At 46.3% G+C, this 23,429-nt stretch overlaps 1 protein-coding gene across 7 annotated transcripts in view; it reads left to right on the top strand.

Moving 5' to 3' along the window:
* The first annotated feature begins 865 nt into the window (after positions 1-865).
* Positions 866-23,429, top strand: part of Pax5 (paired box 5) — a 174,595-nt gene continuing 152,031 nt past the window's right edge. For 4 of the 7 annotated variants that reach the window (XM_042696458.1, XM_042696430.1, XM_042696450.1 and 1 more), the window contains exons 1-3: positions 866-1,584; positions 14,586-14,751; positions 20,053-20,250. In XM_042696458.1, the coding sequence (XP_042552392.1) occupies positions 1,539-1,584; positions 14,586-14,751; positions 20,053-20,250 (410 nt within the window). In that variant the 5' untranslated portion in view covers positions 866-1,538. Of the gene's footprint in view, positions 1,585-7,926; positions 9,029-14,585; positions 14,752-20,052; positions 20,251-23,429 lie in introns of those variants that run through there. The other 3 variants (XM_042696440.1, XM_042696420.1, XM_042696464.1) reach the window with 2 other exon arrangements.

The raw sequence follows: 23,429 nt of genomic DNA, 5'->3' as shown, positions 1-23,429 counted from the left end.
CCCCAACCCCCCCTTTCATCGAACCTTAGCCTCCCCTTTTTCTAGATTGTGGCCCGGCCTCGTGACTACCCCCCCTCCAAAAAAAAAAAACACAAAAAAAAACAAACACTCTCTGAGGCCGATTCACTCTCCCAAACTGCCATTGTCCGGTGGGCCAAGAGTCCTCCTGCGGGCACTTCCCCCGCCCTGGAGATCTTTTCCCTTTGCGACCACCCCGCAGCAGGGCCCCACAGTCTCCCAGTGGCCAGGCCGAGCAGCTGGATTCGGGACTGGGGAGAAGGGAAAGGAGGGGAGCCTTGAGACTGGGCCGAAGAGGATGGGTCAGACAAGCCACACTTCTGCTCTATCTCTTTCAATTCTATTTCCCCTCCAGAATCAAGTCCCGGAGGCTCGGAGATACTGCCACATCTCCCGGCCTCTGAGCCATGGGATTCCATTTATGGGCTGGGGTAAGGGTGTCCAAAACTCCTGCCAAATATCCAGGAGTTACCTGAGATGGTTCTGCTCTGCCTGGGTGCCCCCAAATCGCGGGCCTGAATTTTAGGAAGAGCGTTTTACAGCTTAACCTCTCAGCACCAGGGTGGAAAGGGTCACCCTGGAGGGGGTGGGGTGGAGGGGGGAGTTTCTGGACCTGGAGGCTGAGTGGGGCCTGGAGAATTTCGGGATCTAGCGCTGCCTCGGAGACAAGGGCCCAGAAATTGAAGCTGCAGACACAACCGAGCCCGGGGAGGATGGCTGAGAACTTTGGAGGCTGGCGCCGCCCTAGGGGTGGATCTGGCCATGCTGGAACTTCCCCTCTGTGCCAGGCAACATACACTTCAAAACCACCTCCTTGGCAGAGTGGCTAATTTCTTTCAAAGCAAACCCCTGGCCTTTACACGTGAAAGGGGTCGCCAGTCCTGAGCACAACGCAGACCCGCCCAGGAGCAGGTTTGGTGGAAGGTGCAACTTCGAGGCCCCAGCTAGGCTAGGCTGGATTTTTAGGCTTCAGTCCGGTCCTTCCCGTAGAAAGCGCAGACTTCTAGCGCCCGGCGCAGCCTGAAGCCTTCCTTCCCTCCCCCCACCCCCTATAAAAGTGTTGGGCTGCGCGGTAAAGGCGCTGCTGCCGCTCTCCCGGCCTCTGGCACTGCTCCGGCCCGGCCCGGTCCGTCCCGTCTGGCATGCTGAGCAGGCCTGGCCGCGCAGCGTGGACACCTTTTCCCGAGTCCGAGCGGGCAGTGCGGGGCGGCGCGCTGGGGGCGCGGCGTGTCTGGGGACATCTTGTGATGTTGGCGAGAACAGGACATGATCTCACATGGCGAGAAGCTCTTTAGTTCCTTAATCATTTCACGGTGCCTTCGGACGCTTTTTTTCCACCTAAAACGTTTAGTTTCAGCTCAGTGATCAGCTACCCCAGCTCGGCGGGGGAGCGGAAGGCTTGAATTATTCCGACCTGTGAGCCGCCCCTGGCACCAAAAAAAAAAAAAAAAAAAAAAGGCACAAAAAAGTGGAAACTTTTTTTCTCCCCCGTCCATTCCATCAAGTCCTGAAATATCAAAATGGATTTAGAGAAAAATTATCCAACTCCTCGGACCGGCAGGACAGGTAGGACTGCGATACGATACTGGCTCTAGACCTGTTAACTCTGGGACACCGCCCGGCCTGGGCGCCAACTCAAAGCAACCATAGAAGAGAAGGGGAGATGCCTTTATTTTCTCTGGGACTGACCGATTGTTTATTTGTAGTTTGTTTGTATGTCTTTTTGCCCATCTGTTCACATCAGTCCAAGTATCTTTAAGTTTGCCTGTTTTCTTTTTTTTTCTGTTTCTAAATGTTTGTCTTGGCATTTATCTAAAAGTACAAGTTTGGATCTGTGTGTTTACATATAGAGTTCAGTGTGTATATGAGTGACATGGAGTTTGTTTGTCCCTATAAAAGTATTTTCAAAATGTCAGAGTATTTATCTAAGAGGCTGTGTGCCTGTATTTTTACTCCTGGTGTAGTAGTGTATGTTTATTACTGTTTGTATATATGTTTTTCTAAGTATATAAATGTGTCTCAAGGTTGTGTTTTTTCCTTTTTAAAAATTGTTATTATAAAGGTGATGTACAGAGAGGTTACAGTTACATAAGTCAGATAAAGAGTACATTTCTTTTTGGACAATGTTACCCCTTCCTTCTGTCTCTTTCAGTTTTTCCTTCCCGTCTACAACCACAAGTTGTATAGTTCATTTTCAATGTAATATGTATATATAATTTTGGTAAGTGTCTCAGTGTACCTCTATTGCTTTGATGATCTGTTCATCTGTTGAATCTCAGGTGATTCTGAAAGTAAGAGATGATTACTCTGACTCCTCTAGTTTTTGCTGTCAACAGCTGTCCAGTGTGTACGTGCCAATACACACAAAAATAACTGTCTCTAAGCATAGACATAGGGCTGGAGGCTATGGTATCTACTATGTGAAGTATGGGCAATCAGGCCCAGGTCTGATTTTGTTGAAAGAAAGAGGAGTGAAAGTGTAGATTCAAGATAAGTAGGCCCTCAATGTACAGTGTGTACTCTTTGGGCACTGTTTACCTAGCTTTAGTATACATGGGTCTTCTTTGGCAGGTGAGAATGGGAAGCTTGCGGGCCACTGGTGACATTTCTAGAATCCTCCTAGCCTGACTTTGCTTCCCTTGGACTAGGCTCTGACACAGGTGTGTGTATGTGTGTGTGTGCACGTGCGCGTGCGTGTGCGTGTTCATCCTGTGGGTACCGCTTCAATGGTGGAAAGCACAAGTGGGTGGATGTAAGTGTCTCACGTAGGCATCTAGCTGGGATGACTGCATGCACGTAGGCCCCGTTGGCATAGTGCTTCTGTCTCCCAGAGGCCCAGGCACAGTGTAGCAAGGTACATTTATGTGCTAGGGGCAGTAAACCTCTGCCCTAAAGCCTTAGCTGGTATGTGGGCCTCTTTCAGTCCTTAGGCCATGGGTCCAATCTCTACACAAATGTATGCTCAGCAATTTCTGTAAGAACCTCTCTTCCCAATCCCTAGGCTATCTATAAGCTACTGCTTTTACTCCTGCCTCAATAAAGGTTAAAGAAATGATGGCCCAAACTCAGGCCAACTCCCTGGATAATGATGTGTGTCCAAAAGTGTTGACTGAAGAGAAGTGAGGGCAGGAATGGAAAGAAAACTGCCTGGATGAGGGTTCAGAAAAAGGAACATGGAAACCCTCTCTTCTCCATCTATATTTCCCAGGCAGCCTCCCTTTCTCCAGGTAATGAACTCTTCAGTAGTAGGGACACCTAGAGGTACCTGCCCCTGGCACTAGGGCTTGTATATGTGTTGTAAATGGATTGGAGGCATGTGAGGATCAGGAGGTCTGTGGGGCCCACTGCAGTCTCTCCCAACAAGCTGTCTATGAAGAATGTAATTCATGGCGGTCGATGGGCTCTTTGATTAGTTCAATCGCCTGGATAATCGTTTAATCAATAAAGCGATTCATTCCTCCAAGCTACTGGACTGGGTGGGGTTTGTGTAGTGGGTACCCCAGAGGGGTTAAAGCTTAAAATCCTGAAAGCCATGTCCCTTCCTCACCAATGGGTTTGGGGTAAGAGATTTCTTCTCTGGCAGCAACTGGGGTGATATTACCCTTTGGCTAGTTAGCACAGGCCTAAGGTAGGCCTGAGGAAAAAGAGGGAGGAGACTGAGGAAATTTCTGAGCTGAGGTTCAAAGGTGTGTCCAGGTCTAATTTCTGTAAGGGCTCCTCCTATATCTCAAGTTCTAGGCCTTCTAGACCTCCCCTTTCTTCCTTCAGAGCTGCATTCCATTTCTTCCTCCTACCTCAGCTTCCTCTCCTGTTTAATGTTGAGGATATGTCCTAGCTCTAAGTCCTAGTTTAGCATCCAGCAAGGAGCAGCTTAATGATCTTCAATCCCTGGTCTCTTCTTTCTAGTATGGAAGAAGAATTTAAAGCATAAAGATCATAATACAGGACTTGTGACAGCAATAGATCTGGAAGGCAACCTCTCTACCCTTAGCCTTCTGACTCCTCTTGGAAGAGGACATAGATTCCCTCCTTCCTCCTTGGATTTCATCTCAGAAAAACTCCATTTTGGCAAGCTACTAGTCTAGAGAGACCTGGAAGGGCTGTACACTTTCCCTTTGGGCCCTGGCATTAAGTCTCTGAGATCTACAATGAGCCCAGCTGGGGAGGGATGATAATACTTTCCATCCAAGGAACTTTTCTAACAAAACACTGGGAAGTAGCTTCTCAGATGTACAGGATACTGAGGCCTTAGGAGACAGAATACCCAGTCTTATGTCTTTGAGAGAGAGAGAGAGAGAGAGAGAGAGAGAGAGAGAGAGAGAGAGAGAGAGAGAGAGAGGTAGTTTGTTCTAGTGCTCTTGCTCTGCAAGAGCAAGCTGGTAACAATAATAAACACCAGCATAGTTTACTGCTCTTGGAAAAAAAATCTAACTTCTGCCCTTATCCATATCTCTTTCTCTCCCCTTTCAATGACTGCAACCAACCTAGGCTAAGTAGCATATGAACCTGATGCAGGTGTAGGAATCATATAGGAATTTTGAAACCTGTAATCACAAGTCAATTACCTTTCCATATATATATATATATATATATATACACACACACACACACACACATATACACTATATATAACTATATAGTTTTTTATATAGCTATATATATATGAGCAAGAACACGTGTGCGCGTGTGTGCCTGTTAGATTAACAATACTAGGTTAGCTATCTGGTTAGGATAGCGATTCCAAAGGCATATCTAATCTTTCCTGCAGAGCAACCTGTTTGGGTACTGGTGAAGCCTCGCTTTGGGAGAAGAAAGAGCAGGTAAATAGGCTAGACTTGGGCTGCTGGAGTGGATCTCAGGCTCACAGAGCACTACAGCAGGTCCAGAATTCTGGTTACCCTGTGCGCAAGAAGGAGTGACTGTGAGGATGAATTCTGATTATAGACTTAGGTGAAAATCTCAGAACGTGCTCAAATATTTGAAATCAAAATGGGCTTTCTTCCAAAGGCAAAAATCATCTAAAATAATTCTATTTGCACAAATTAAACTTTCTTTCTGGGCTTCTTGGTCCTTTGTGCCTAGTACAGGGCCTGGCCCAACGCTCTGCTACTTTTGCCCATAGCGAGGTTAGATCTCAGGGAGCGCGCCTGCTAGTCTTTCCAGAATCCTAAAGGTAGCGGAAGAACACAGAGAGGCCGACCTGAGATGCAGAAGCCCATTTCGGCCAGGGAATAGCTGTGAAATCTCAGGATAGTCACCTAACCTCTCTGGATCGCTGTTTTGTGGTCTGTGAGATTCATCTTCGTGGTGGCCATATCAGGTCTCTTCGCTCCTTTTGAAGTTCCTGAAGGTCATCCCACTCCTGGGACAGTGAATTACTCCCCACTCCCGCGCCCACGCCCACAGGAAAGTCTTCTTGCGGTGCCCGGTACCACTTCAAGCGGGAGGGAGCTGCTTTCTGCAAACAGACTAGGGAGCCAAAAGCAGAAGCCGGGTAGAAGCTGAACACCTACTGTGTGAAAGGGAAGACCCGAGTTTCTGAGCTACTCTTCTTCGGATAATAATATCTGCAGCTTTATCCCATCCTCAAAGTGTTGGAGGATTCTATCCATGCCTGACAGGGCAACCGATTTGCGCAAGCACTTCAGGTTCTTTTATGTGGGAGCATCCTTCTTTATTTCACTCTAACCAAGCCAGCGCTAGAAGTGGTAATTCTGAGAAAGATTTTCATTCCTCAGCCTTGGCTTGTTTTGTGTATGACCTTACACAAGTTAAAGTCTGCTTCCTAGCCTTAGGTCGTGCATTTATAAAATGGGGAAACTATAGTTTGAGACCCTTTAGCTCAAGTCTCTAGATCTGTATGTGCAGAGCCAGAGGTACAGGTGATGACAGTGTCTGCTTCTTTTAGGGTATCCTTACACCTCCATTTCTTGAGTTGGAATGGAGTCTGGTCTGGGGCTCTGAATTCTAGTGATACAAGATCTAGTAGGCACTTCTGAATAAAGCCAGGACTCTATGCCATCCCAGTCTCTTCTATACCTTTTCTTTCACTACACCTCCCTGCTCCAAGAAGGTGTGCAAGATCCTGACAAGGTAGGGGTTCCAGAAAATTGAGAGATAGTGACCTCCCCAGAGCACACCTCAGCATTCTGGGTCCCTAAAGTCAGGGCTTGGCTATTTCTGCAGCTATGCATAGATATCTGGTAGAGATAGGTATCAGCAGTGGAAACTTGGCTACCTATCAGAAGCAACTGAGACAGCCCCTAAGGGTAGACCCAAGAGTTGACCCAGGATAAAGATGTGAGAGGAAGAGCTAGGACAGAGACAGGGGAGAGAAGGAAAACTATATAGAGAATAAGCAAGAGAACATCTGGAGGGTCTTCCTGGGATGAGCCTGGGCTCTGTTCTCTTTACAAGCCCTTGCCTGGAGCAGACATCTAAGAGACCTTTTTTTGGTGGATTTTTGTTTCATAGAAGAGGATCTTCACTTACAAATTCAAAGTGGTGGCTGTCCAGATCACTTGCAGAACTACTGGGGCCTGTATGTTAATTGTCTTTTCCATAGCAGGATCCTGGCATATAATACCACTCACAGATCCATAGGTTCTTAGTTAAAGAGCAGCAGACACACTTCCTTTTAAGATTTAACTTACTTTAAGATCTTGGTCTGGGAGCTTTTACACTGCTGACCAAAGACCTCTTCTGAGTTAGGAGAATTCTGCCAGAAATCCACCCATTTAAACACACACACACACACACACACACACACACACACACACACACACACACACACACACACACAGAAGTACAGGAACTTCTCAGGTAAGAAAATGTCAGGTTTTCCTAACAACTGGAAGCTACAGCATTTGGGCATGGCATCACTTTGTTGATAGAAGAGACGGCCTAGTCACCCATTTTTCAGGTACCCTAGTTAGCCCTGGATAGTACTGGGTTCATTCAGTTTTCTGAGAGGCCTTGTGACAGGTTCAGAATAGTTACTGTTAACAGAAGCTTTAAACTGCAGCATCACCAGTCTCCAAGGCATCTAGCAGCTCCCCGAGGCTGGCAAGAAGGCCCAAATCTAGGTGCTCTAGTAGCCTGGAGCCTTGTCTCAAAAGCTCAGCTACACTCTTTGCCAAGGAGCCTTTTCATTATTGACCTTAAGGGCATATGTAATATCCTCTCAAACCGTCTGAAGAATTGAGGTCCTTGAGGATAGATACTTGATAAGACTAGGAAACGTTTGCTCTGGATGGAGTGCATCAAAACAAGGCTCCTTGACCTAACTGTGCCCACTTTACAGATGAGGAAAGGGAGGTTAGAACTGGCAGGTATATTCCCACTACAAGTCTATTACTTAGAGTGAAAGCAGGATCTCTACTACGCTCCATGTTTTTCTCCAACATTCCTGAATGTGGGCTTTTTTTTGGTCGGAACTAAAAATTTTTTTTTTCCCTTCTGAAGATTATTACCCTACCTTAACCTCCATCCCCACTAGGCTGCCCCCAATCCCGAAGGGCTTCCCAGAATTCCAACACCGCAGCAGAAAGGTAGGCCCAGTCTGGACCAGCAGCCAGACCCTTTAAGCACCGCGTGGGCCCTCGTTCCCCTCCCCCTCCTCTATCCGCGGTACTCTAGGCCTTGGCCCCACGCGTTTGTCAATGAACGTGGCGCCGCCGCCTGGACCCCGCCCCCTATTCTCTCCCATTGCCCAGGTATCTGCTAATCAGGCGGAGCTCGAGGGTTGTTTAGCCAATAGGGAGGTGTTTCGGGCCAGAACTGGCCGCCGACGTTCTGATTGGCTTGATGGAGCGTGATTGGCAAGTTAGCCCCCGCCCCGCCCCCGCCCCCGCCCGGAGGGAGGCTGAGCCCCGGGCGGCGCTGTCCACACGCAGCGGGTCCTGAAAGCGGCTCCGGGGCGGCGCGGTGGCGCACTGTGCGCGCGGAGCAGGCGGAGGGCTAGCGCCGGCGGCGACAGCGGCAGCGCGGGCAGTCAAAGCAGGCAGTGGCTTCTTCTCAGCCCCACCGTCCCGGCGGCCTTGGTGGCGGGGACCTTTCGCTCTGTTCTCGGTCCCTCGCTCCGCCACTGGGGCAGGCGCAGCGGCTGTCCCGGAAGAGGCGTCTGGAAGACAGTCCAACAAGACCCCCGAGAGAGGGCAGCGGGGCTCGAAGAGTTGGTAGGCGTGAGGCACAGAGCCAAGCGAGAAGGAGCCGATCGCTGTGGTCCCCATTCGTGGGTCCCAGAGATGGGGGCGCAGCGGGGGCTGCGGGAACTTTGAAGGCATCGGGTCCTGGGGTCTGAGGGTTGGAGGCCCTTTGGGGACTCGTGATTCAGCTCTCTCATCAGTGGCGGAAGCCCCTTCGAACCCGCCGCGGCCAGAGAGGAAGTTCTCTGCAACTTCGTCCGAGACGTCCGAGACGTCGGAGACTGAGAGAAGCAGAGAGAGAAAGGACCTGGTGGAGACCGAGGGGTCGAAGAGCGACCCCAGAGGCACCGAGGCCGCGGAATCAGCCTGGCATCCCGCGGGCCGCGCTGTTCCCTGGGTGAAGCTAAGGGCCGTGTGTTCCGGTGGCCTCCTCCAAGCCCCTTCTATCGGGGGCCGGGGTCTCCCATTCGTCCCGGAGGTGGGCCCCTACGCTATGTCCCCGAAGCCGCGGGCGCCTTGGCCGCAGCTACTCCTGTGTGGGCCGGGAGCCGCCGCTTGAGCCAGCCAGGGAGCGAAGCCAGCCAGAGTTGGGCGCCCGCTCCCAGACGGACTGCGCTGAGCGCCGTTTCCCGCCTCTCCACCCGACTCTCGGCAATCTTCGGCAGGGAGGCTGTGAAAAAGACCCCAAGGCTCCAGCAGTGTTTTCTGAGCTCAGCTCACACGGTGTCCGGCCTGGTGGTGAGGCTCCCTTGCCGCCCTGGGCAGCCCTTTGGCGCCAGGAGGCGGCGGCGTGGGCCGGCCTGGAGTCTGGAGCGCCCCGATGGAAATACACTGTAAGCACGACCCGTTTGCATCCATGCATAGTAAGTAGGCGGCGAGCTCGTTTCTCTCACTCTCCGGCTGGGACCGGGTTGGGGGTATAGGACCCCGGGGAAGGTATCAAGTATCAAGGCCGGGAGGACTCTAGACTTCCGTAGCTGCGTAGACAACTTTACAAAGTGCAGGGCTCCCAGCCAGGGGATGCGGAACGGCGCGCTCGTCCGCTCAAGCCAGAGCCCCTAGTCGGTAAATCCCGCCTCCAGCAACGCGTGGTACAGCCATCGAGCTGCAGTCCTTCCCGGGCTCCCGCAGCGACATCCCAGAGCATCTGGGAGAACCCTGGCTTGAAGAACTCGGCATGGGGCTGGGCACGAAGTTGTAGCAGAGGTCAGTGTGAGTCTCAGAGAGCTCCCCACACCTTAATCCTGATGGCGCCCCCCTTTTTATTTCCTGCTATGGGACTGATCAAGACTGGCGCTGGGTGGGAACGTAGAGCCTTGACCAGTCCCTGCCTGAGCGAAGGAAGAGGTTGAGGGCAAAGAGAAGAAGATCCTGGGTCTAGGGTTTCAAAGGAGTCTTGGAGTGAGAGGGGAATTTGAAAAATCAACGAAATCTCTGTCCCTGCGTGTAGCTTCTGTTCAGGAGGCAGTCAGAACATACAGAGACTCTTAAAGACCCCATAGGGTCTTTCTCTGCAGGACGCCTGAATGGTTTCTGCCATAAAAAGAACAAAAAAGAAAGAAAGAAAGAAAGAAAAGAAGGAAGGAAGGAAGGAGGAAAGAAAGAAAGAAAGAGAAAAGCTAATTAGTCACCATCCAGTTGCCCCTGCCTCCTGGAAGCCTCTGCTTCTGTAGAAGACCGCAAGGGTCATTTCGGTGCTGGCTAGGCCGGCCTGGTTGCCTGACTCGCGGGAATCCTGACACTTCTCCCATTTAACACAGCCTCCTGCGAGGGGAGCGCTCCTCTCACGGTGAGTTAACCCCGGATTAGATTCGGAGATTTCAAGGAAATTCCAAGTGGAACGAATCGAGTTTCCTTTCTGTTGACTGTAGAGCCGGCCAGAGGAAGGCGCCAGGCTTTGGCAGCCTCCACTCCAGGATTAGACTTTCTGCGGGTTGTGGGTCAGGGAGTTGCTCCATGTCTAGGAGCCCTTACCAAGCTCGGTTCCTCTCAAAGAGCCGGAATCCAGCTTCCCTAGCTTTGAGTCCCTTATGTAACAAAGGCAGCCGAGACCCGGCTGGAGAGAAGGCAGGCTTCGGCCGAGAATGTCCGTGTTTGCCACCGAAGGACGAGTGGCCTGACAGCTGGGGAAGAATTGTCTAGGCAGCGAAGACTAGCTGCAGGCAGGTCAGTTTCTCTTTGTGTCAATATCCGAGTCGGAGGTAGTCCTCCAAAGCTGTGGGGGAGATTCGAGCAGAGAATCCCGCTTGCTCTGGTCCCAACTCAAACGATTCCTCCATTCCTCCCCATTTGGGGCCTGCGCTCAAACGGTTTCCAGTCCACGGTGACCCTCCGTGCCCTCCGCAGCCTTTTCCTGCATAGACCTGGTTCGGAGTCTCTCTCGGAGTGAGGCTGAAAATAAATGATTTGGGGTTAATGCTCTGAGAGGTGGGTAAGCTGTTGGCTCAGCCAGGAAGATACTGGGGGACACGACGGGGGAGGGCTGGTCCCCATGCTTCACTCCTTGCTGGCAGGAATCTGCAGACTCTTGGCTGCCTTGTGCTGGCCGAAGCTCTGCTGCCCAGTGGTGCCCCAGCTCTTGGGATGATAGCATCAGACTCCATGGTCTCCTGGCTGTGGAGAAGGCAGCTCTTTCCAGGCTTGGGTTAGCCAACTGCTGCTGTCTGTGCTTCCTTGCCCTGGCCTTCAATCTGTCCCCTCATCGGGAAGTGCTCCCTCCTCCCATTTTCAATCTTCCTGGCAGCACAGTGGGGGGCTGGGCCCCAGCCAGCCTAGCTTCCAAATCTGGTGCCAACCCTTGGTTTCTTTGGAAGAACCTTGGATTCTGGTGTCCAAAGCTGTTTTCTTACACAATATAGACAGCTCTGGACCCTAACTTGCTGGTAATGGGAGTGAGGGAGCATGTAAATCTTGAGAAGTGACTAGGGTAGTAGAGGCTTAGACAAAGTCCCCACCTCTTCATCTTCCTTCCCTAGCCTGGTCAGTTTCCCCCTGTCACCTGTCCTCTCCCTCTTCTCCCATCTTCCCCTCTGAGCAGGACAGCTTCTGTAGAGAGCAGACACTTCCAGGAAATGGGCTCCTGAGTTCCAAGGTACTCCCATCCCCTATTCTAAATCCATCCCCTAGATGTTTCTTTTCCCCAAGCATCTTTACCAGTTAACTATAAAAGTTTTTTTTTTTTTTTTTTTTGCAGCTAATGTGCTACCTGAATATTACTCAAACCTTCAGTCTTACCTGTTTTACAGAATATGATACTGAGGTCAGAGAAACAAAAGGACGGACAAAAGTTCCCATGGGCAAAGCTGAAACTGGTTCTTGAGTTTCTCTGTCAAAGGCAGTGTAGTCTAACCCTATCTGTGCACACAGCCTGTCCTTGAGTGTCAGCATCTGTTTATGGGTTGGAGAGTCCACTGGGAAGGTTGCATCCTTGCCTTTCCCCTGTATACCTGCTTGCATGTCTGTGCCTGTATGTTTTTCTCCTGGTATATCTAGAAGCAATCTCAACAACCATGTGAGTCTTTTAGTTAAATATGCTGCAGAATAAGCACAGACCATCTCCCTAAGACTCTATTCTTAGCCATGGTCTTTGGGGTGTGGGCAGGGCCCCTCCAGGGCAGCATGTCCTTATCAGAACCCGCAGAACATCTGTGGAGGCCAGACCCTTCCACAGCAGAGACATGAAGGTCCCAGGGGCATGCATGATTCAACTCTTCTTCCTTACATTCCCCCCCTCCCCTTAACCACCCCTGCTCAGTATGCCCTGTATTTCCCTTATATCTGTGAATCTGTTTCCTGGTTTTCAACTGATTTGTTTGCATCTGTCTCTGTAAATTCTAAGCACTCTAGAATGCGTAGCTGAATTCATATCTTGCTTTAGCACCCTTGGAGGGGGTGAGTGCTCACCTAGCTGGAGTCCACAGGAAGTAGAGGTAGAGACTTGAATTCTCCAAGGATAAGCAGGGCTGGAGCTGGTGCCTTAGAAAACAAACAAAGGACCCCCATCCATAGAAACCACCTGTCTTCCAGATGCCCCTTTCCATTTCTTGGCCTGTTTTGGCTTCTCATCTACCTGCCTAATCTGCTGTTTCTTTTTTAGGTTCTTTCTCCTTGTCTGTATCATTTAGTTTTGATGCTTTTCCTCTTTGTATATACCTCTCTTTTCTTCTTTCATGTTGCTGTTCTATCTCCTTTCTATCAGACTTTGGACTTCACTTATTTCCGTGGCTTTCTTTAGTCTACAGTTGTAAAACTTCTCACTGTTATCCTTGAAGAGTTCTGTTGGATAGGACTGTGACTGAGTCAAGAGTGCCAGGTGGATTTGAGGGCCTTTCCAGGAAGTTGGGTAAGAATCTCGTAGGACATTATGAATAAAAGTCAACTATGGACATGTGCACCAGGCTCTGCAAAAGCATTGGTAGTTTGTCCTTTGTGGTGAAGGAAAGGCAGTTTGGGAATCTTCTGAGACCTAAAGAGACTAGATTCTAGAAAATCTTTGGATTTTGTTTTTCTCCCCTCTTCATGATACAAAGCAGTCCAAAATCACAAATGTCCTGCAGCACTGCTATTGGCATTGACGTCCTCTAAAATTTGGCATTGTATTTTAGCATAAAGTCTCAATCATCAGTGGAATAGCAAACAACTATTGTGGGTGGGCCATGCTGCCTATACTCCCAAGTTATATCAAAAGTGTGCTAGCTCTTTTTGCTTTCTTTTCCTGGCCTTTGTTTTTCCAGATGAGTCCATATCAATTTTAATTTTACTTTTTAAAACTTAAAGCCAGCCTGCTCTGGAGAGATTTGTTACCTCCCCCCACCCCTTTAATTTTTTTATTACATGCTCCCAGATCCAGAACAAAGCCTTCCTAAGACTCTTGACCAGGGTGTCTTTCTGCTTTAGGTAAACTATGTAATTGTGTTTCTGACTTCCAAAATTCCATTTGAAAGATTTTTCTTTTTGTCTCTCTTTCATACCTGAAGTTTTAAAAAGCAATCAAAACTGATTAAAACTCATTTTGAAAATCAGGAAAAATTCAGCAGAGAACTGGAACTAAGTAATACAGCTATCTATGAAATTATGTTTGTCTTTGAAAGAATTTTGCACTTGCAGAATTTGGGAAACTTTAGTGGGTTGCTTGAACAGTTTTTAAGGATATAAATGATGCTATGATGATATCATCCCTCAATGTAAAATGTTGTTCACAAACCTGGGTGGTAGGTGAGTCCTGTGGGGAAATAGCTGCGATGAGGTGGCTAGTTTATGTTAGAGTGCTGTATGTGTGTGTATGTGTGTGACCGTGGAAGTGCCTTGGCTATCCTTCTAGAGTTCAGTTTCATCCAAGTCAGTCCCAGGTGAGGAGATTTTCCTTCCCCTCCTTGGCCTTTGAGCTGTCAGTAGCTAGGTAAATAAATGCTTGGACTTGGCTCCAATCCTCAGCTATGTCAGTTAGTGGCTGATTAACAGCTACAGAGTCAATAATGTTGCTATATTGTATCACTTTGTTTACTGGTTTCTTTCTTTAAATTACTTGGCTCCCTGTTTTCCCCCTGAAAGGGACATATGAGTAGAAGAGGCACTTTCTCTGACTTTTTTTTTTCTTAAAATCTATTCCAGAACCTTAGTAAAATCTGAAACTCAGAAGCTTTCTTTGACTTCTGTATTCCCCCTCCCATCCCACTCAAAACCAACTCAAAGCTGCTTGTCAACTGCAAAACATCCAAAAAATTCCAGGGAAACACCTTTATAACAAATCCTAATGCAGTGAAGTGGAAATGTGCTATATTCAGAAGACCCTTTGACCCATTTCTTTTGTGTGCTCTGAGAGAGCACAGTGGTCAGCTGTATGTTAGCCTCACCTTAAAAGACTTAAAATTGTTTTTTAATTTGCATTGAGGTGATAGTCAGCTTTTGTCTTGGTGCTCTGCAGACACTATTATTTTTTTTTAATCTTTAGTTCTTGCTGATTTTCAAACATTTCTTTTGCTGAGCTGAAGGCTTATTAGAATAAACCTTTTCACTTTGAAGATATTTGAAAGAAAAAGGACTTCACCATATTTCCCCTCTCTTTCAATATGCAGTGTTTTAAAACATCATTTTCTCCCCCAGGATCTTCAGCATCATGTAGTTGTAGAGACTGGGGTCTTCATATATTCCATTGTTAAAAAATTTATGAGGAAAATGCTAGTAAATAAAGGCAACATAATATGGTGATCCTCCTATGAATGGCTCAGTTGACTGGCTGCAAATGGACAAAGGCTAAGACTAATGTGAAGAAGTGATTCATGTTGTCTGCACAATTAGACACTAGGCACAAGGCATCTAGCCTTGTGATCAGAGGGGCTTTAGGTGCTCACGGTGGCGCTTCTAATATGTGACTGGTTCTAACCATCCTTCCCCTTGCCTTTTGTTTCTGATCTGTTTCAGGACATGGAGGAGTGAATCAGCTTGGGGGGGTTTTTGTGAATGGACGGCCACTCCCGGATGTAGTCCGCCAAAGGATAGTGGAACTTGCTCATCAAGGTGTCAGGCCCTGCGACATCTCCAGGCAGCTTCGGGTCAGCCATGGTTGTGTCAGCAAAATTCTTGGCAGGTAAAGGCAGGAGCTCTAGGCTTTCCTTGATCTCTAAAATAAAGATCTAAAAGATAGTCCAGCAGCTGTCCTGTATGCCAGTGTCATAGTGAGGGTCATGGCAGCATTTTGTTCCACATACACAGCACTTTAGGGTTTACAAAACCTTTGATATTATCCAATTCAAACTAACCTTTGGAAACCTCCATTTCAAGTGAAATGTGGAATACAGTAACTTGTCAGGAAAGACAGAATATTTTGTGAAAGTCTGGTCAATTATTATGAAGAACCCAAGAGAAAGAGGCTCAGGGGAATTTCCCCTACATATCTTAGGTGAGCTCAGGGTCCAGGCAGGGCTGGGTAGGGAGTCCATAAGTTATAAGATCACACAACCAGAATCTCTTCTCCTCAACTCTCCTCTCATCTCCTCTGTTCTTTCTTTCTGTTTTTCTTTTCCTCCCTCCCTCTTTCCCTATCTCCTTTCTTCCTCCCTCCCTTCCTTCTGATTTTGTGTGTGTGTGTGTGTATGTGCGCAAGAAATCAAAACCCAGGACCCTGTGCATGCTAAATAGTTGCTCTACCATTGAACGGCATCTCCAGATCTTGATGTTTGATTTTAATATTTTTTAACAAGTACATTTTACTTTTAAAATTCTGTCATCATGTTTAGTTTTGGGTCTTATAATGTTGGGATGCAGTATTTTCCTCCTGTGTGTTTAGTTTCCTTTGTAGTGACAGGCATCCTAAGAATAGATTAAATGAGAGGGGGAAAAATAGCAACAACAGCAAACACTAACTCTCAAATCTGACATTTGAAAGTTGCCTCTTGACCTGGTGATTTGCTGCAAGCAAAATACTAACAATGATGATTTTCCCAGAGGGCTATATAGCCTTTTAGTGCTTGCATTTATTTTTTCCATAGTTTCAGCATGGTCTAGGATGAAGAAACAAATCTACCAAGGTAAAGTGTTTAGAGTGACTGACCCAGGTATATCTGACCTGTCAGTACTTGTGTTGAGATGAAGTCTAAAGGATTCAAGGACCATCAGTATCTCTCTGGAGCCCAAAACACAACCTTTTTTTTTTTGAAGGAGGGAGCATGTGGTGGTGTTTTAATTCGGCCCTGGCAAGCAGGAACATACTTGACTTTAGTGCTTTCTACTATATTCCTCCAGGTCAGACAACAATCTTTGTTCCATAGCTTGCATTCTGGTTTGAGAACAGATGCTTGGATAAAAAAACAACAAACAAATATTTTGAAGTATATCCATGACAGTGTGGTTTTCTGTTTGCTCTTTTCCTTTTGCCTGATGGAACTCAAGAGATTCTCTCAGACAGAGGGACTAACCTTGTATGTAGAGCCTTGCTGGAGGCCAAAGGAAGAAGTTTCAGGGCCAGGGTTCTGGCTGCTCCTTTGACCTTTGTGTGGATTCATCTTCCTGCCCAGTGCAGGTCACCTCATCCATGGAGGCTGTGGGCTTCACTCCTGTTTTGTACTCTGCAAGCAAATGAGCCCCAGCCAGAGTTCAGGGAGGAACGAAGGAAAACTGCCTGCTCTGGTTATATGGTGGTTTTGGCAGGAAGATAAGAATGACAGGAGCACAAGAGAGTAGTCATCAGGGAGATAGAGAAAAGAGAAAGAGAAAACAAAGGGAAATGAGAATGACTTCAAAAGAGCCATAGAAAGGTAGAGAGATGCAAACAGGACCTAGGGGAGAGAAAAAGAGAAAGAAGAGAAATATTTTAGACTATCTCAGCATTAGACTTCTAGAGTGGAATTGTATCATATATCTTCTTGTGAAGCTTCTTTGTACCAAGGGAGAGGGAGAGAGAGAGAGAAAGGAAAGAAAGAAGGCCCTTCCTTTGTTTTTTTGCTGAGACATCTTTGCTGAGCCGACATTTTGCTCGCCGTTTGAAATCTTCTCACAGGGGACATCCAAATGACATGTCCTCCTGTTCTGGTGCCCTAGAGGCCTCCAAATCTCCCATGGAGACTGAGGGGAACAGGGACCCTTCCAAGCTCAGCCGGCAGCCTCCCATGGCCCAGAATAGATTTGTCACTAGGTAGAGTGGCACTCGGAAGTTACGTGCCGCTCCGATGCCTGGCCGTTTAAGTTGTCAACAATAAATTGGAATTTCATAGCTCATTATTTTCATAACTAAGAACCACAGTGGACAAAATGTCACTCTAATTAGAACTGCCTTTTAAGAAACAAGTTCAATCCTAAAACAGTGTGACTAGGAATTTCTGAACTGGGGCTGTTTGATCTACTGATTTTTTTTTTTTTGTCCAGAAGAATTTGATGGACACTTTTAAGGTGAGAGTGTGTAGTGCTTGTGGGTTTTCAGAATCCGGGTGTCGAGAGAACCAAGTCCTTGGGGCAGGTAGGTACCCCTACCCCTCAGGAAGGTAGGCAGACTATCAGGAGTATAGTATTCAGTTTAGAACTCGGCACTGCCGATGGGTTGGAAAGGCAGAGCTTGATGCATGTGAGGCTGTTAAGTCCACACAGAGTGCAGCAGTTGTCTTTTCTCACTGGAGTCTAGTTGGGAGGTTCAAATCATTGAAATTGTTACACAGTAAAAAATAAAACATTTTAGTGGGGCTTTTAATTCTCAACCCATGTACTTTATGTAAATGATCTTTATCTTTTTAATGCTTTTCATGAGCTTTCTGCATTTCTGTCTTCAGAATCAAGGAGGGCAAATACTTCTCCATATTATATAAATGGAATAACCAAGGCCTAGAGAGCTCAAGTGAGTCAGCCAAGATCACACAGCCAGTTAGTGTCAGAGTCATTGACAAGCAACTACACTTCTTGACTTCCAAGCTGATGCTCTTTGCACTGAAGGACTCTGTGTTGGTGGCTGCCGTTCGCCTTTTGTCTGTGAGCCAGAGGTCTGCACGGCTGTTTTGCAGAGATGAAAGGGTGGTTATTAAGTCTGAATCCTCACTTGACACAGTTGCGGGTTGGGGTTTCGGGAGTGTCAGTGTTGCCTTCTAAGTGCCTGGCCCATGTGTCAGTCAAAAAAAAAGACAGAGACTTCTCATGTCAAGCCTGAAGACTCTTACTGTTGGCACTGCTCAGGTACGATAGGCAGGGAATGCCGCCGAGTGCTGCCATACTCCGGCCATGTGGCAGGGGACTTCATCCTGCTGCTCTCTTGAGTTGCTGTGTGACTGTAGTACTCTTATTCATATCTAGCACAGGGGTGTTTATGGGGTTGTCACCCCTACACTGAGACTGTCCCTGTCCTAACAGGCTCTCAGGGACTATTGACTCAGTGAGTGAATGAAAGTCGCTTGTGGAAATGTCTGGCAAACAGTCAAGCTCTCTACAGTAGCAAGAATCATAGCTGTTAATTCTTAAAATTTGATAACCAGAGCAGCAGCTTGCTATATAGCAGGAAGAGTGCTGGCTTTGGGGTTTGAGTTCAAAGCTGTTTCTAGCTGCCAGAACGAGCTGGGTGAGTCACAGAGTCTCCTAGTTATTTATTATTATTTTTCCTTCTGTAAAATCCTGCTGGCCTCAAAGGATTGGTGTGAAGATCAAGATAATCTGAAAGAGAGCTCTGTAAACTTTAGAGTGCTGTGTCTAAATAATGAGTTGTTAGGTTATAGTAAAAATTGACTTTCTATTAGAAAATGAGCGGGACAATTGGAATTTTCAGGGCTTGTGGTGTGCCTGGATTTAGGCACTTTCCTAGTTTTCTAGCGAAAAAGGAGGGGGGGATATTTTCTTGGATTAACAAAAAAAACTTGTGAGTAATAATTTCTTAGCAAATTACAGAAAATTGCTTTTAGCAATTTTTTTAGGAAGAAGGAGGATACGTTGAGTTTTGCCTTAAGGTCAGAATTTGTAAATGACTCACTCTTCTCAATGAAAAATAGAATTTTCACTTCCACATCACTGCTTCCAAATTATTTCTTCTCTTCTAGAATATTCACTCACTTGGCCTTAACCAGACTTACTCAGGCTGAGAAATTTAGCATCTTTATAAATGTCCCACAGTCTTCTATAAATGTTTCTAGCCATCCAGACTCACCTCATTCCCTTACCTCTCAGAAACACATGTTAGGTTTACAAATTACAAATCATTTAGAAAATGTCTTTTGGTTAAGAAAAAATTCAACTGCATGATAATCTCCTTTGGAAGAGGAAATCAAAAATTCCTCTGTACATATTGAGAAAGACATCCAGTGACGGCTCAGATTCAGAGAGAGAATCAAGTCATTTTTTCTTCCCTGAAATCATCTTTCATGCCACTCTTCTCCCTGGTCTCGGTTTTGCTGTAAAACCCTGACATCCTATTTGCGTTAACGAGGAAAAGCTGATAGCATGGAAATGTCCTTAGAAACAGCCATTTACCTCAGGGGAGGTCCCTGGAAGAGCTGCCGAGACTTGTGGTTGTTTTTTCTGATTGCTTGGGTTTTGACTTCCAATGCATATTTCCCATTAATTCTGGAATCCAATATCCTCTTAATTTTATACCATGGCTATTGTTTTTCTTGTCTGGAAAAAATAAGATACATTGTAGGGGACAGTTTCACAAAAGGCTGAGGACTCTAAGGATGAGAAAACTGGTGACTCAAAGACCAAAGACACCTTTTGGGGAAAACTTTGTTTCAAAAGGCTTGGCCACAGTCCAGGCTTGGCCACTTGATCCTGTGTCACCTCAAGGAAACCATTTAACCTCTATAAATCTGGTTTGTACCATAGGGATGTAACTATTTGTTTACTTATTTATTTATCCACTTTACACAAAGCAATTTATGTGCTTTAGAACTGTTGCAGATCAAATGGAAAAACTGACTTGGAAGTTTTCTGTAAATTGTGAACTGGTGAAGAAATATTGAACAATTTTGTTAATATAATCTATCCTACTACTGTAGTCCTACTAGCCAAGCATGCAATTTAAAAATTTCTGGTAACACATTAAGAAACGTAAAAAGATCCTGGGCTTAACAACACATACCTATAATCATTGCACCTCTGAGGTGCAGGCAGGAGGATTGTAAGTTTGAGGTGAGCTTAGGAAACCCTGTCTTGAAAAATAAAAAATAAAATAAAAAAGGAAAAGAAAGAAAAGTAAAAAGAAGCAGGTATAATTTTGTGCTTTATTTAACTGAATATATAAAAATATCATTTTGAAGTATAACCAATATAAACAGTATTAGTAGAGTATTATTTATTCTTTTTTGTTGTTCTATGTTTTAAAAATCTGATTGTAGTTTCCATTTGATTCAGACTAGCCATGTTTCAAATATTCATCCACTTTGCTGGTTCCTCATGACTAAGTTTCTTTCTCCTTGGGTCCTAGGTATTATGAGACAGGAAGCATCAAGCCTGGGGTGATCGGAGGATCCAAACCAAAGGTTGCCACACCCAAAGTGGTAGAAAAAATTGCTGAGTATAAACGCCAAAATCCTACCATGTTTGCCTGGGAAATCAGGGACCGGCTGCTGGCAGAGCGAGTGTGTGACAATGACACAGTGCCCAGCGTCAGTTCGATCAACAGGTGAGGGTTGGTGCTTGTCCCCGGTGGGGTGAGTGGATCTGGGTGGGGTGGGGGTCTTGTAGGTTCGTTCTGTGGTGCCTTCCTAGAAGATCCAGTTTCTCTCCTTTGCTAAGGTACCTCAGGGGTTAGTGGACAAAAGGGATGCTAATGAGGTCTATTGGCTTTCTGCCACCTTTCTTCTGTTCTTCTAAAGTGGGCAGGACTCATTGGCCCAAGGAGAGAGGAGATCAGTCCTATCTTCTGGTTGCTTGAGAATTTCCTGAGCCCAAAGCCATTCCCTTCACCTTCCAGCTGTGTAGAGCACTTTGCAGAGAATAGACCTAATTCGACCTCCACATATGTTTCTGTTTCTGCTGGTGGAGGCTCAAGGTCTTAGAGCTGGCCTATCTTAGAGGTGCCCAGGAAGAAAATTCCATCTTCTGTTTGGGCAGAGGTTGAACAAAGAATGTAGGAAGCAAAGCCATTTGTGTGACTTGGGAGATTTGACTCTCTATTCCAGCTCTGCCATCACCTTGATACAGGATCTCGAGTCTTTGTTCTTCTCTCTGGGAGTGTAGTGCTCTAGTGATTCTGCTGTAAGTCTACCTTCTCCAAGGGAGAGGTCCAAATGCTAAGGGGCTATAGGGTAAGGACATTGACTTCTACCAAAACACCTCAATTTCACCTATGGGTAGAAAACCAGAGAATTACCAGGGTGCCTGGCATTGACTTTTCCTGAGAGCAACCACAGATTTCTCTCTTCTCAGGGCTAGTCATACATCTAGTAGTGCTGTTACAGTTTTAAAAACTAATTTTTGAGTCAGGCATGGCGTCGTGGCCCATACCTGTAATCCTAGGACTCACAAAGGCCAAGAGCCTCATGAATTTGAGAAAAGCCTGGCTTCTATGACAAGATCCTGTCTTAAAAACAAAACAGAAAAATAAACTTAAAATTAAAATAAATTTCTCTGGGAAACTTGTTTACTGTAGATATTGCAGTCTTGACTCACAATTAAGTCTATGCTAGAGATAAAGTTGTGAGAGGAACATAAACAATTATTTTTTAAAACACACACACACACACACACACACACCAGTAGACTGAAGACTTGAACAATTTGTATTTCTCTTGTTTTGTACAGGTGATCCTGCATTCCTGGAAAAAAATAGATTGTCAGACTGGGGTTCACATACTTTAATGCCTTATGTGGGGCCAGGCAGATAATGTAACCACAAAAGCAAGCTAGGCAGAAGGCTAGGAAGTGGCAGAGTCTGCTAAAATCAACAGCACAAGCCCTGTTAAAAGCATAGTTGCAGAGCTGGAAAGGTAGATCAATGGTAGAGTGCTTGCCTTGCATGCGTGAGGCCCTGGGTTTGATTTCTCAGCACCACATAAAGCAAGAAGTGGCACTGTGTCTCAAGTGGTAGAGCGCTAGCCTTGAGCTGAAGAGCTGAGGGACAGTGCCCAAGCCCAGAGTTCAAGCCCCACGACTGACCAAAAAAAAAAAAAAAAAAGCAAAGTATAGCCACTTCTCAGCTTCAACTTAAGGCTTTCAGGAGTAGGGCTTATTGTTGACCAGAACTTTCTACTTTTCAAGAGAAGCCAGAAACTAGAACGTATATGTGTGTGTGTGTGTGTGTGTGTGTGTGTTGTGTTTGTGTATATGAAATACTTGGATTTTTAAACGGTGGCAACTAATTTCAAGCATAATCCATTCACTCTGGCTTTGATTTTTCCATAATGCAATGATGAAAACTGACTTGTAATGAATATCTTTTCATATTATTTTCATGCCAAGCCAGTGAGTTTGTGAACATCATGAACTTTCCCTTCACCTACTTATAGCAAGGAAGTACAATGACCTTATAAAATACATTTATTTAAGCCATAAAGTAAGTTATTTGAAAATATGTGGGTCAGAGAGAGCAGGGGTTCCTGACAGGGAAAGACCTGTGAAGATGGAACTTTAATGAATGGTCCAGGAACATCAGGGATCAGTGGCTGCTTTGTGCCAGGAGCTGTATTGGTGGAGGTCCTGGTGCTAGTTGCTGGGGTGTCAGGAGCCTCCCAGATGTCTTAATTCGTCTGTCTGGCTGCTGATGCCTCCAAAATGCCTTCATATCTATGGTCTCCTACAGCTCTCAAGCCCCAACTGTATTGTGTGACGGGTATAGAAACTGAGCACAGATGTGAAGCACAGAAGAAAGGTGACCTTGAGACAGATTATAGTATATACAGAGATAGATATAGATATGGTAAGAGGTGACTTGGTCTCCTTCTATGACTGTTCTGTGGGGGGACAGAACTGTGAGTCTATGAGAAGAGAGGCAGGGAGAAGTATATACTCATTCTTACTTCAGAACCTCAAAGACCTGCATGATTTGCTGCCTGTTTGTAGCCTTTTCCAGTGTTCCTTGCTCATGGCTTCTCTCTTCCTTGGGCTCCTCATTGTGAGATTCAGTGAGAGTTTTAATAGATGGAGGAAAATACCTTGCCCATGCATTCTCCCTTCTCCTGCTGACAGGCTGAGCCATGCAGCAGTAGTATTTTCCATAGGAAAGCAAAGCTCTGGTGGCAATGAAATAGGTACAGCTTCTGAATGCCTGCCTTGTAAGTGTCACCAAGTAAGAGAGTGAATAACTCTCTCCCAGCTCCTGTTTCCCCTACTTCCAATAACTAGACAGGGAATTGTAGCTGTGTTGATAGCTATTCTGAGTGGCCACACCACAGAGTCCGCTCTGCTATCCTCTTCCCAAAGTGTGTGCCTGTCTTTTATCTGCCTGTGGAACTATGCTGAGTGCAGTTAAGTAACACTGAATGAGTTCTGTTAGGCTTGTGGGAAAGTTCCTGGGACACAACCACCTTATTCAAGATATGTTGAGATGCTGTACAACCTATATGAGGGAATCCAGAGTGGGTATCAATCAGAGGTGGCTGCTCCAGAGCTGACCCAAATAGTTGGTGGAATGGGGGAGGTCTTTCTCCTTTCCTCCTTCAATGTATTTGGGTTTGAACTCAAGGCTTTGCTCTTGCTAGGCTTGCACAATGCTTCTGAGGCACGCCTCCAGTCCTATTTCTTACCAGTTATTTTTAGGACAAGGTCTGCACGTTTGTGTTTGAGCTGTGATCCTCCTACTTTTAGGATTCTGTGATTCTAGGGAGCTTTAGTTTCTTCATTGTATTTTATTGTTGAGATCCA

This window comes from Dipodomys spectabilis, unplaced genomic scaffold, assembly GCF_019054845.1.
Source record: "Dipodomys spectabilis isolate Male_0828 unplaced genomic scaffold, ASM1905484v1 ptg000006l, whole genome shotgun sequence".
Classification (NCBI taxonomy): domain Eukaryota; kingdom Metazoa; phylum Chordata; class Mammalia; order Rodentia; family Heteromyidae; genus Dipodomys; species Dipodomys spectabilis.
The sequence above is the reverse complement of the archived record's forward strand: the minus strand, read 5'-3'. Positions and strand labels throughout refer to the sequence as shown.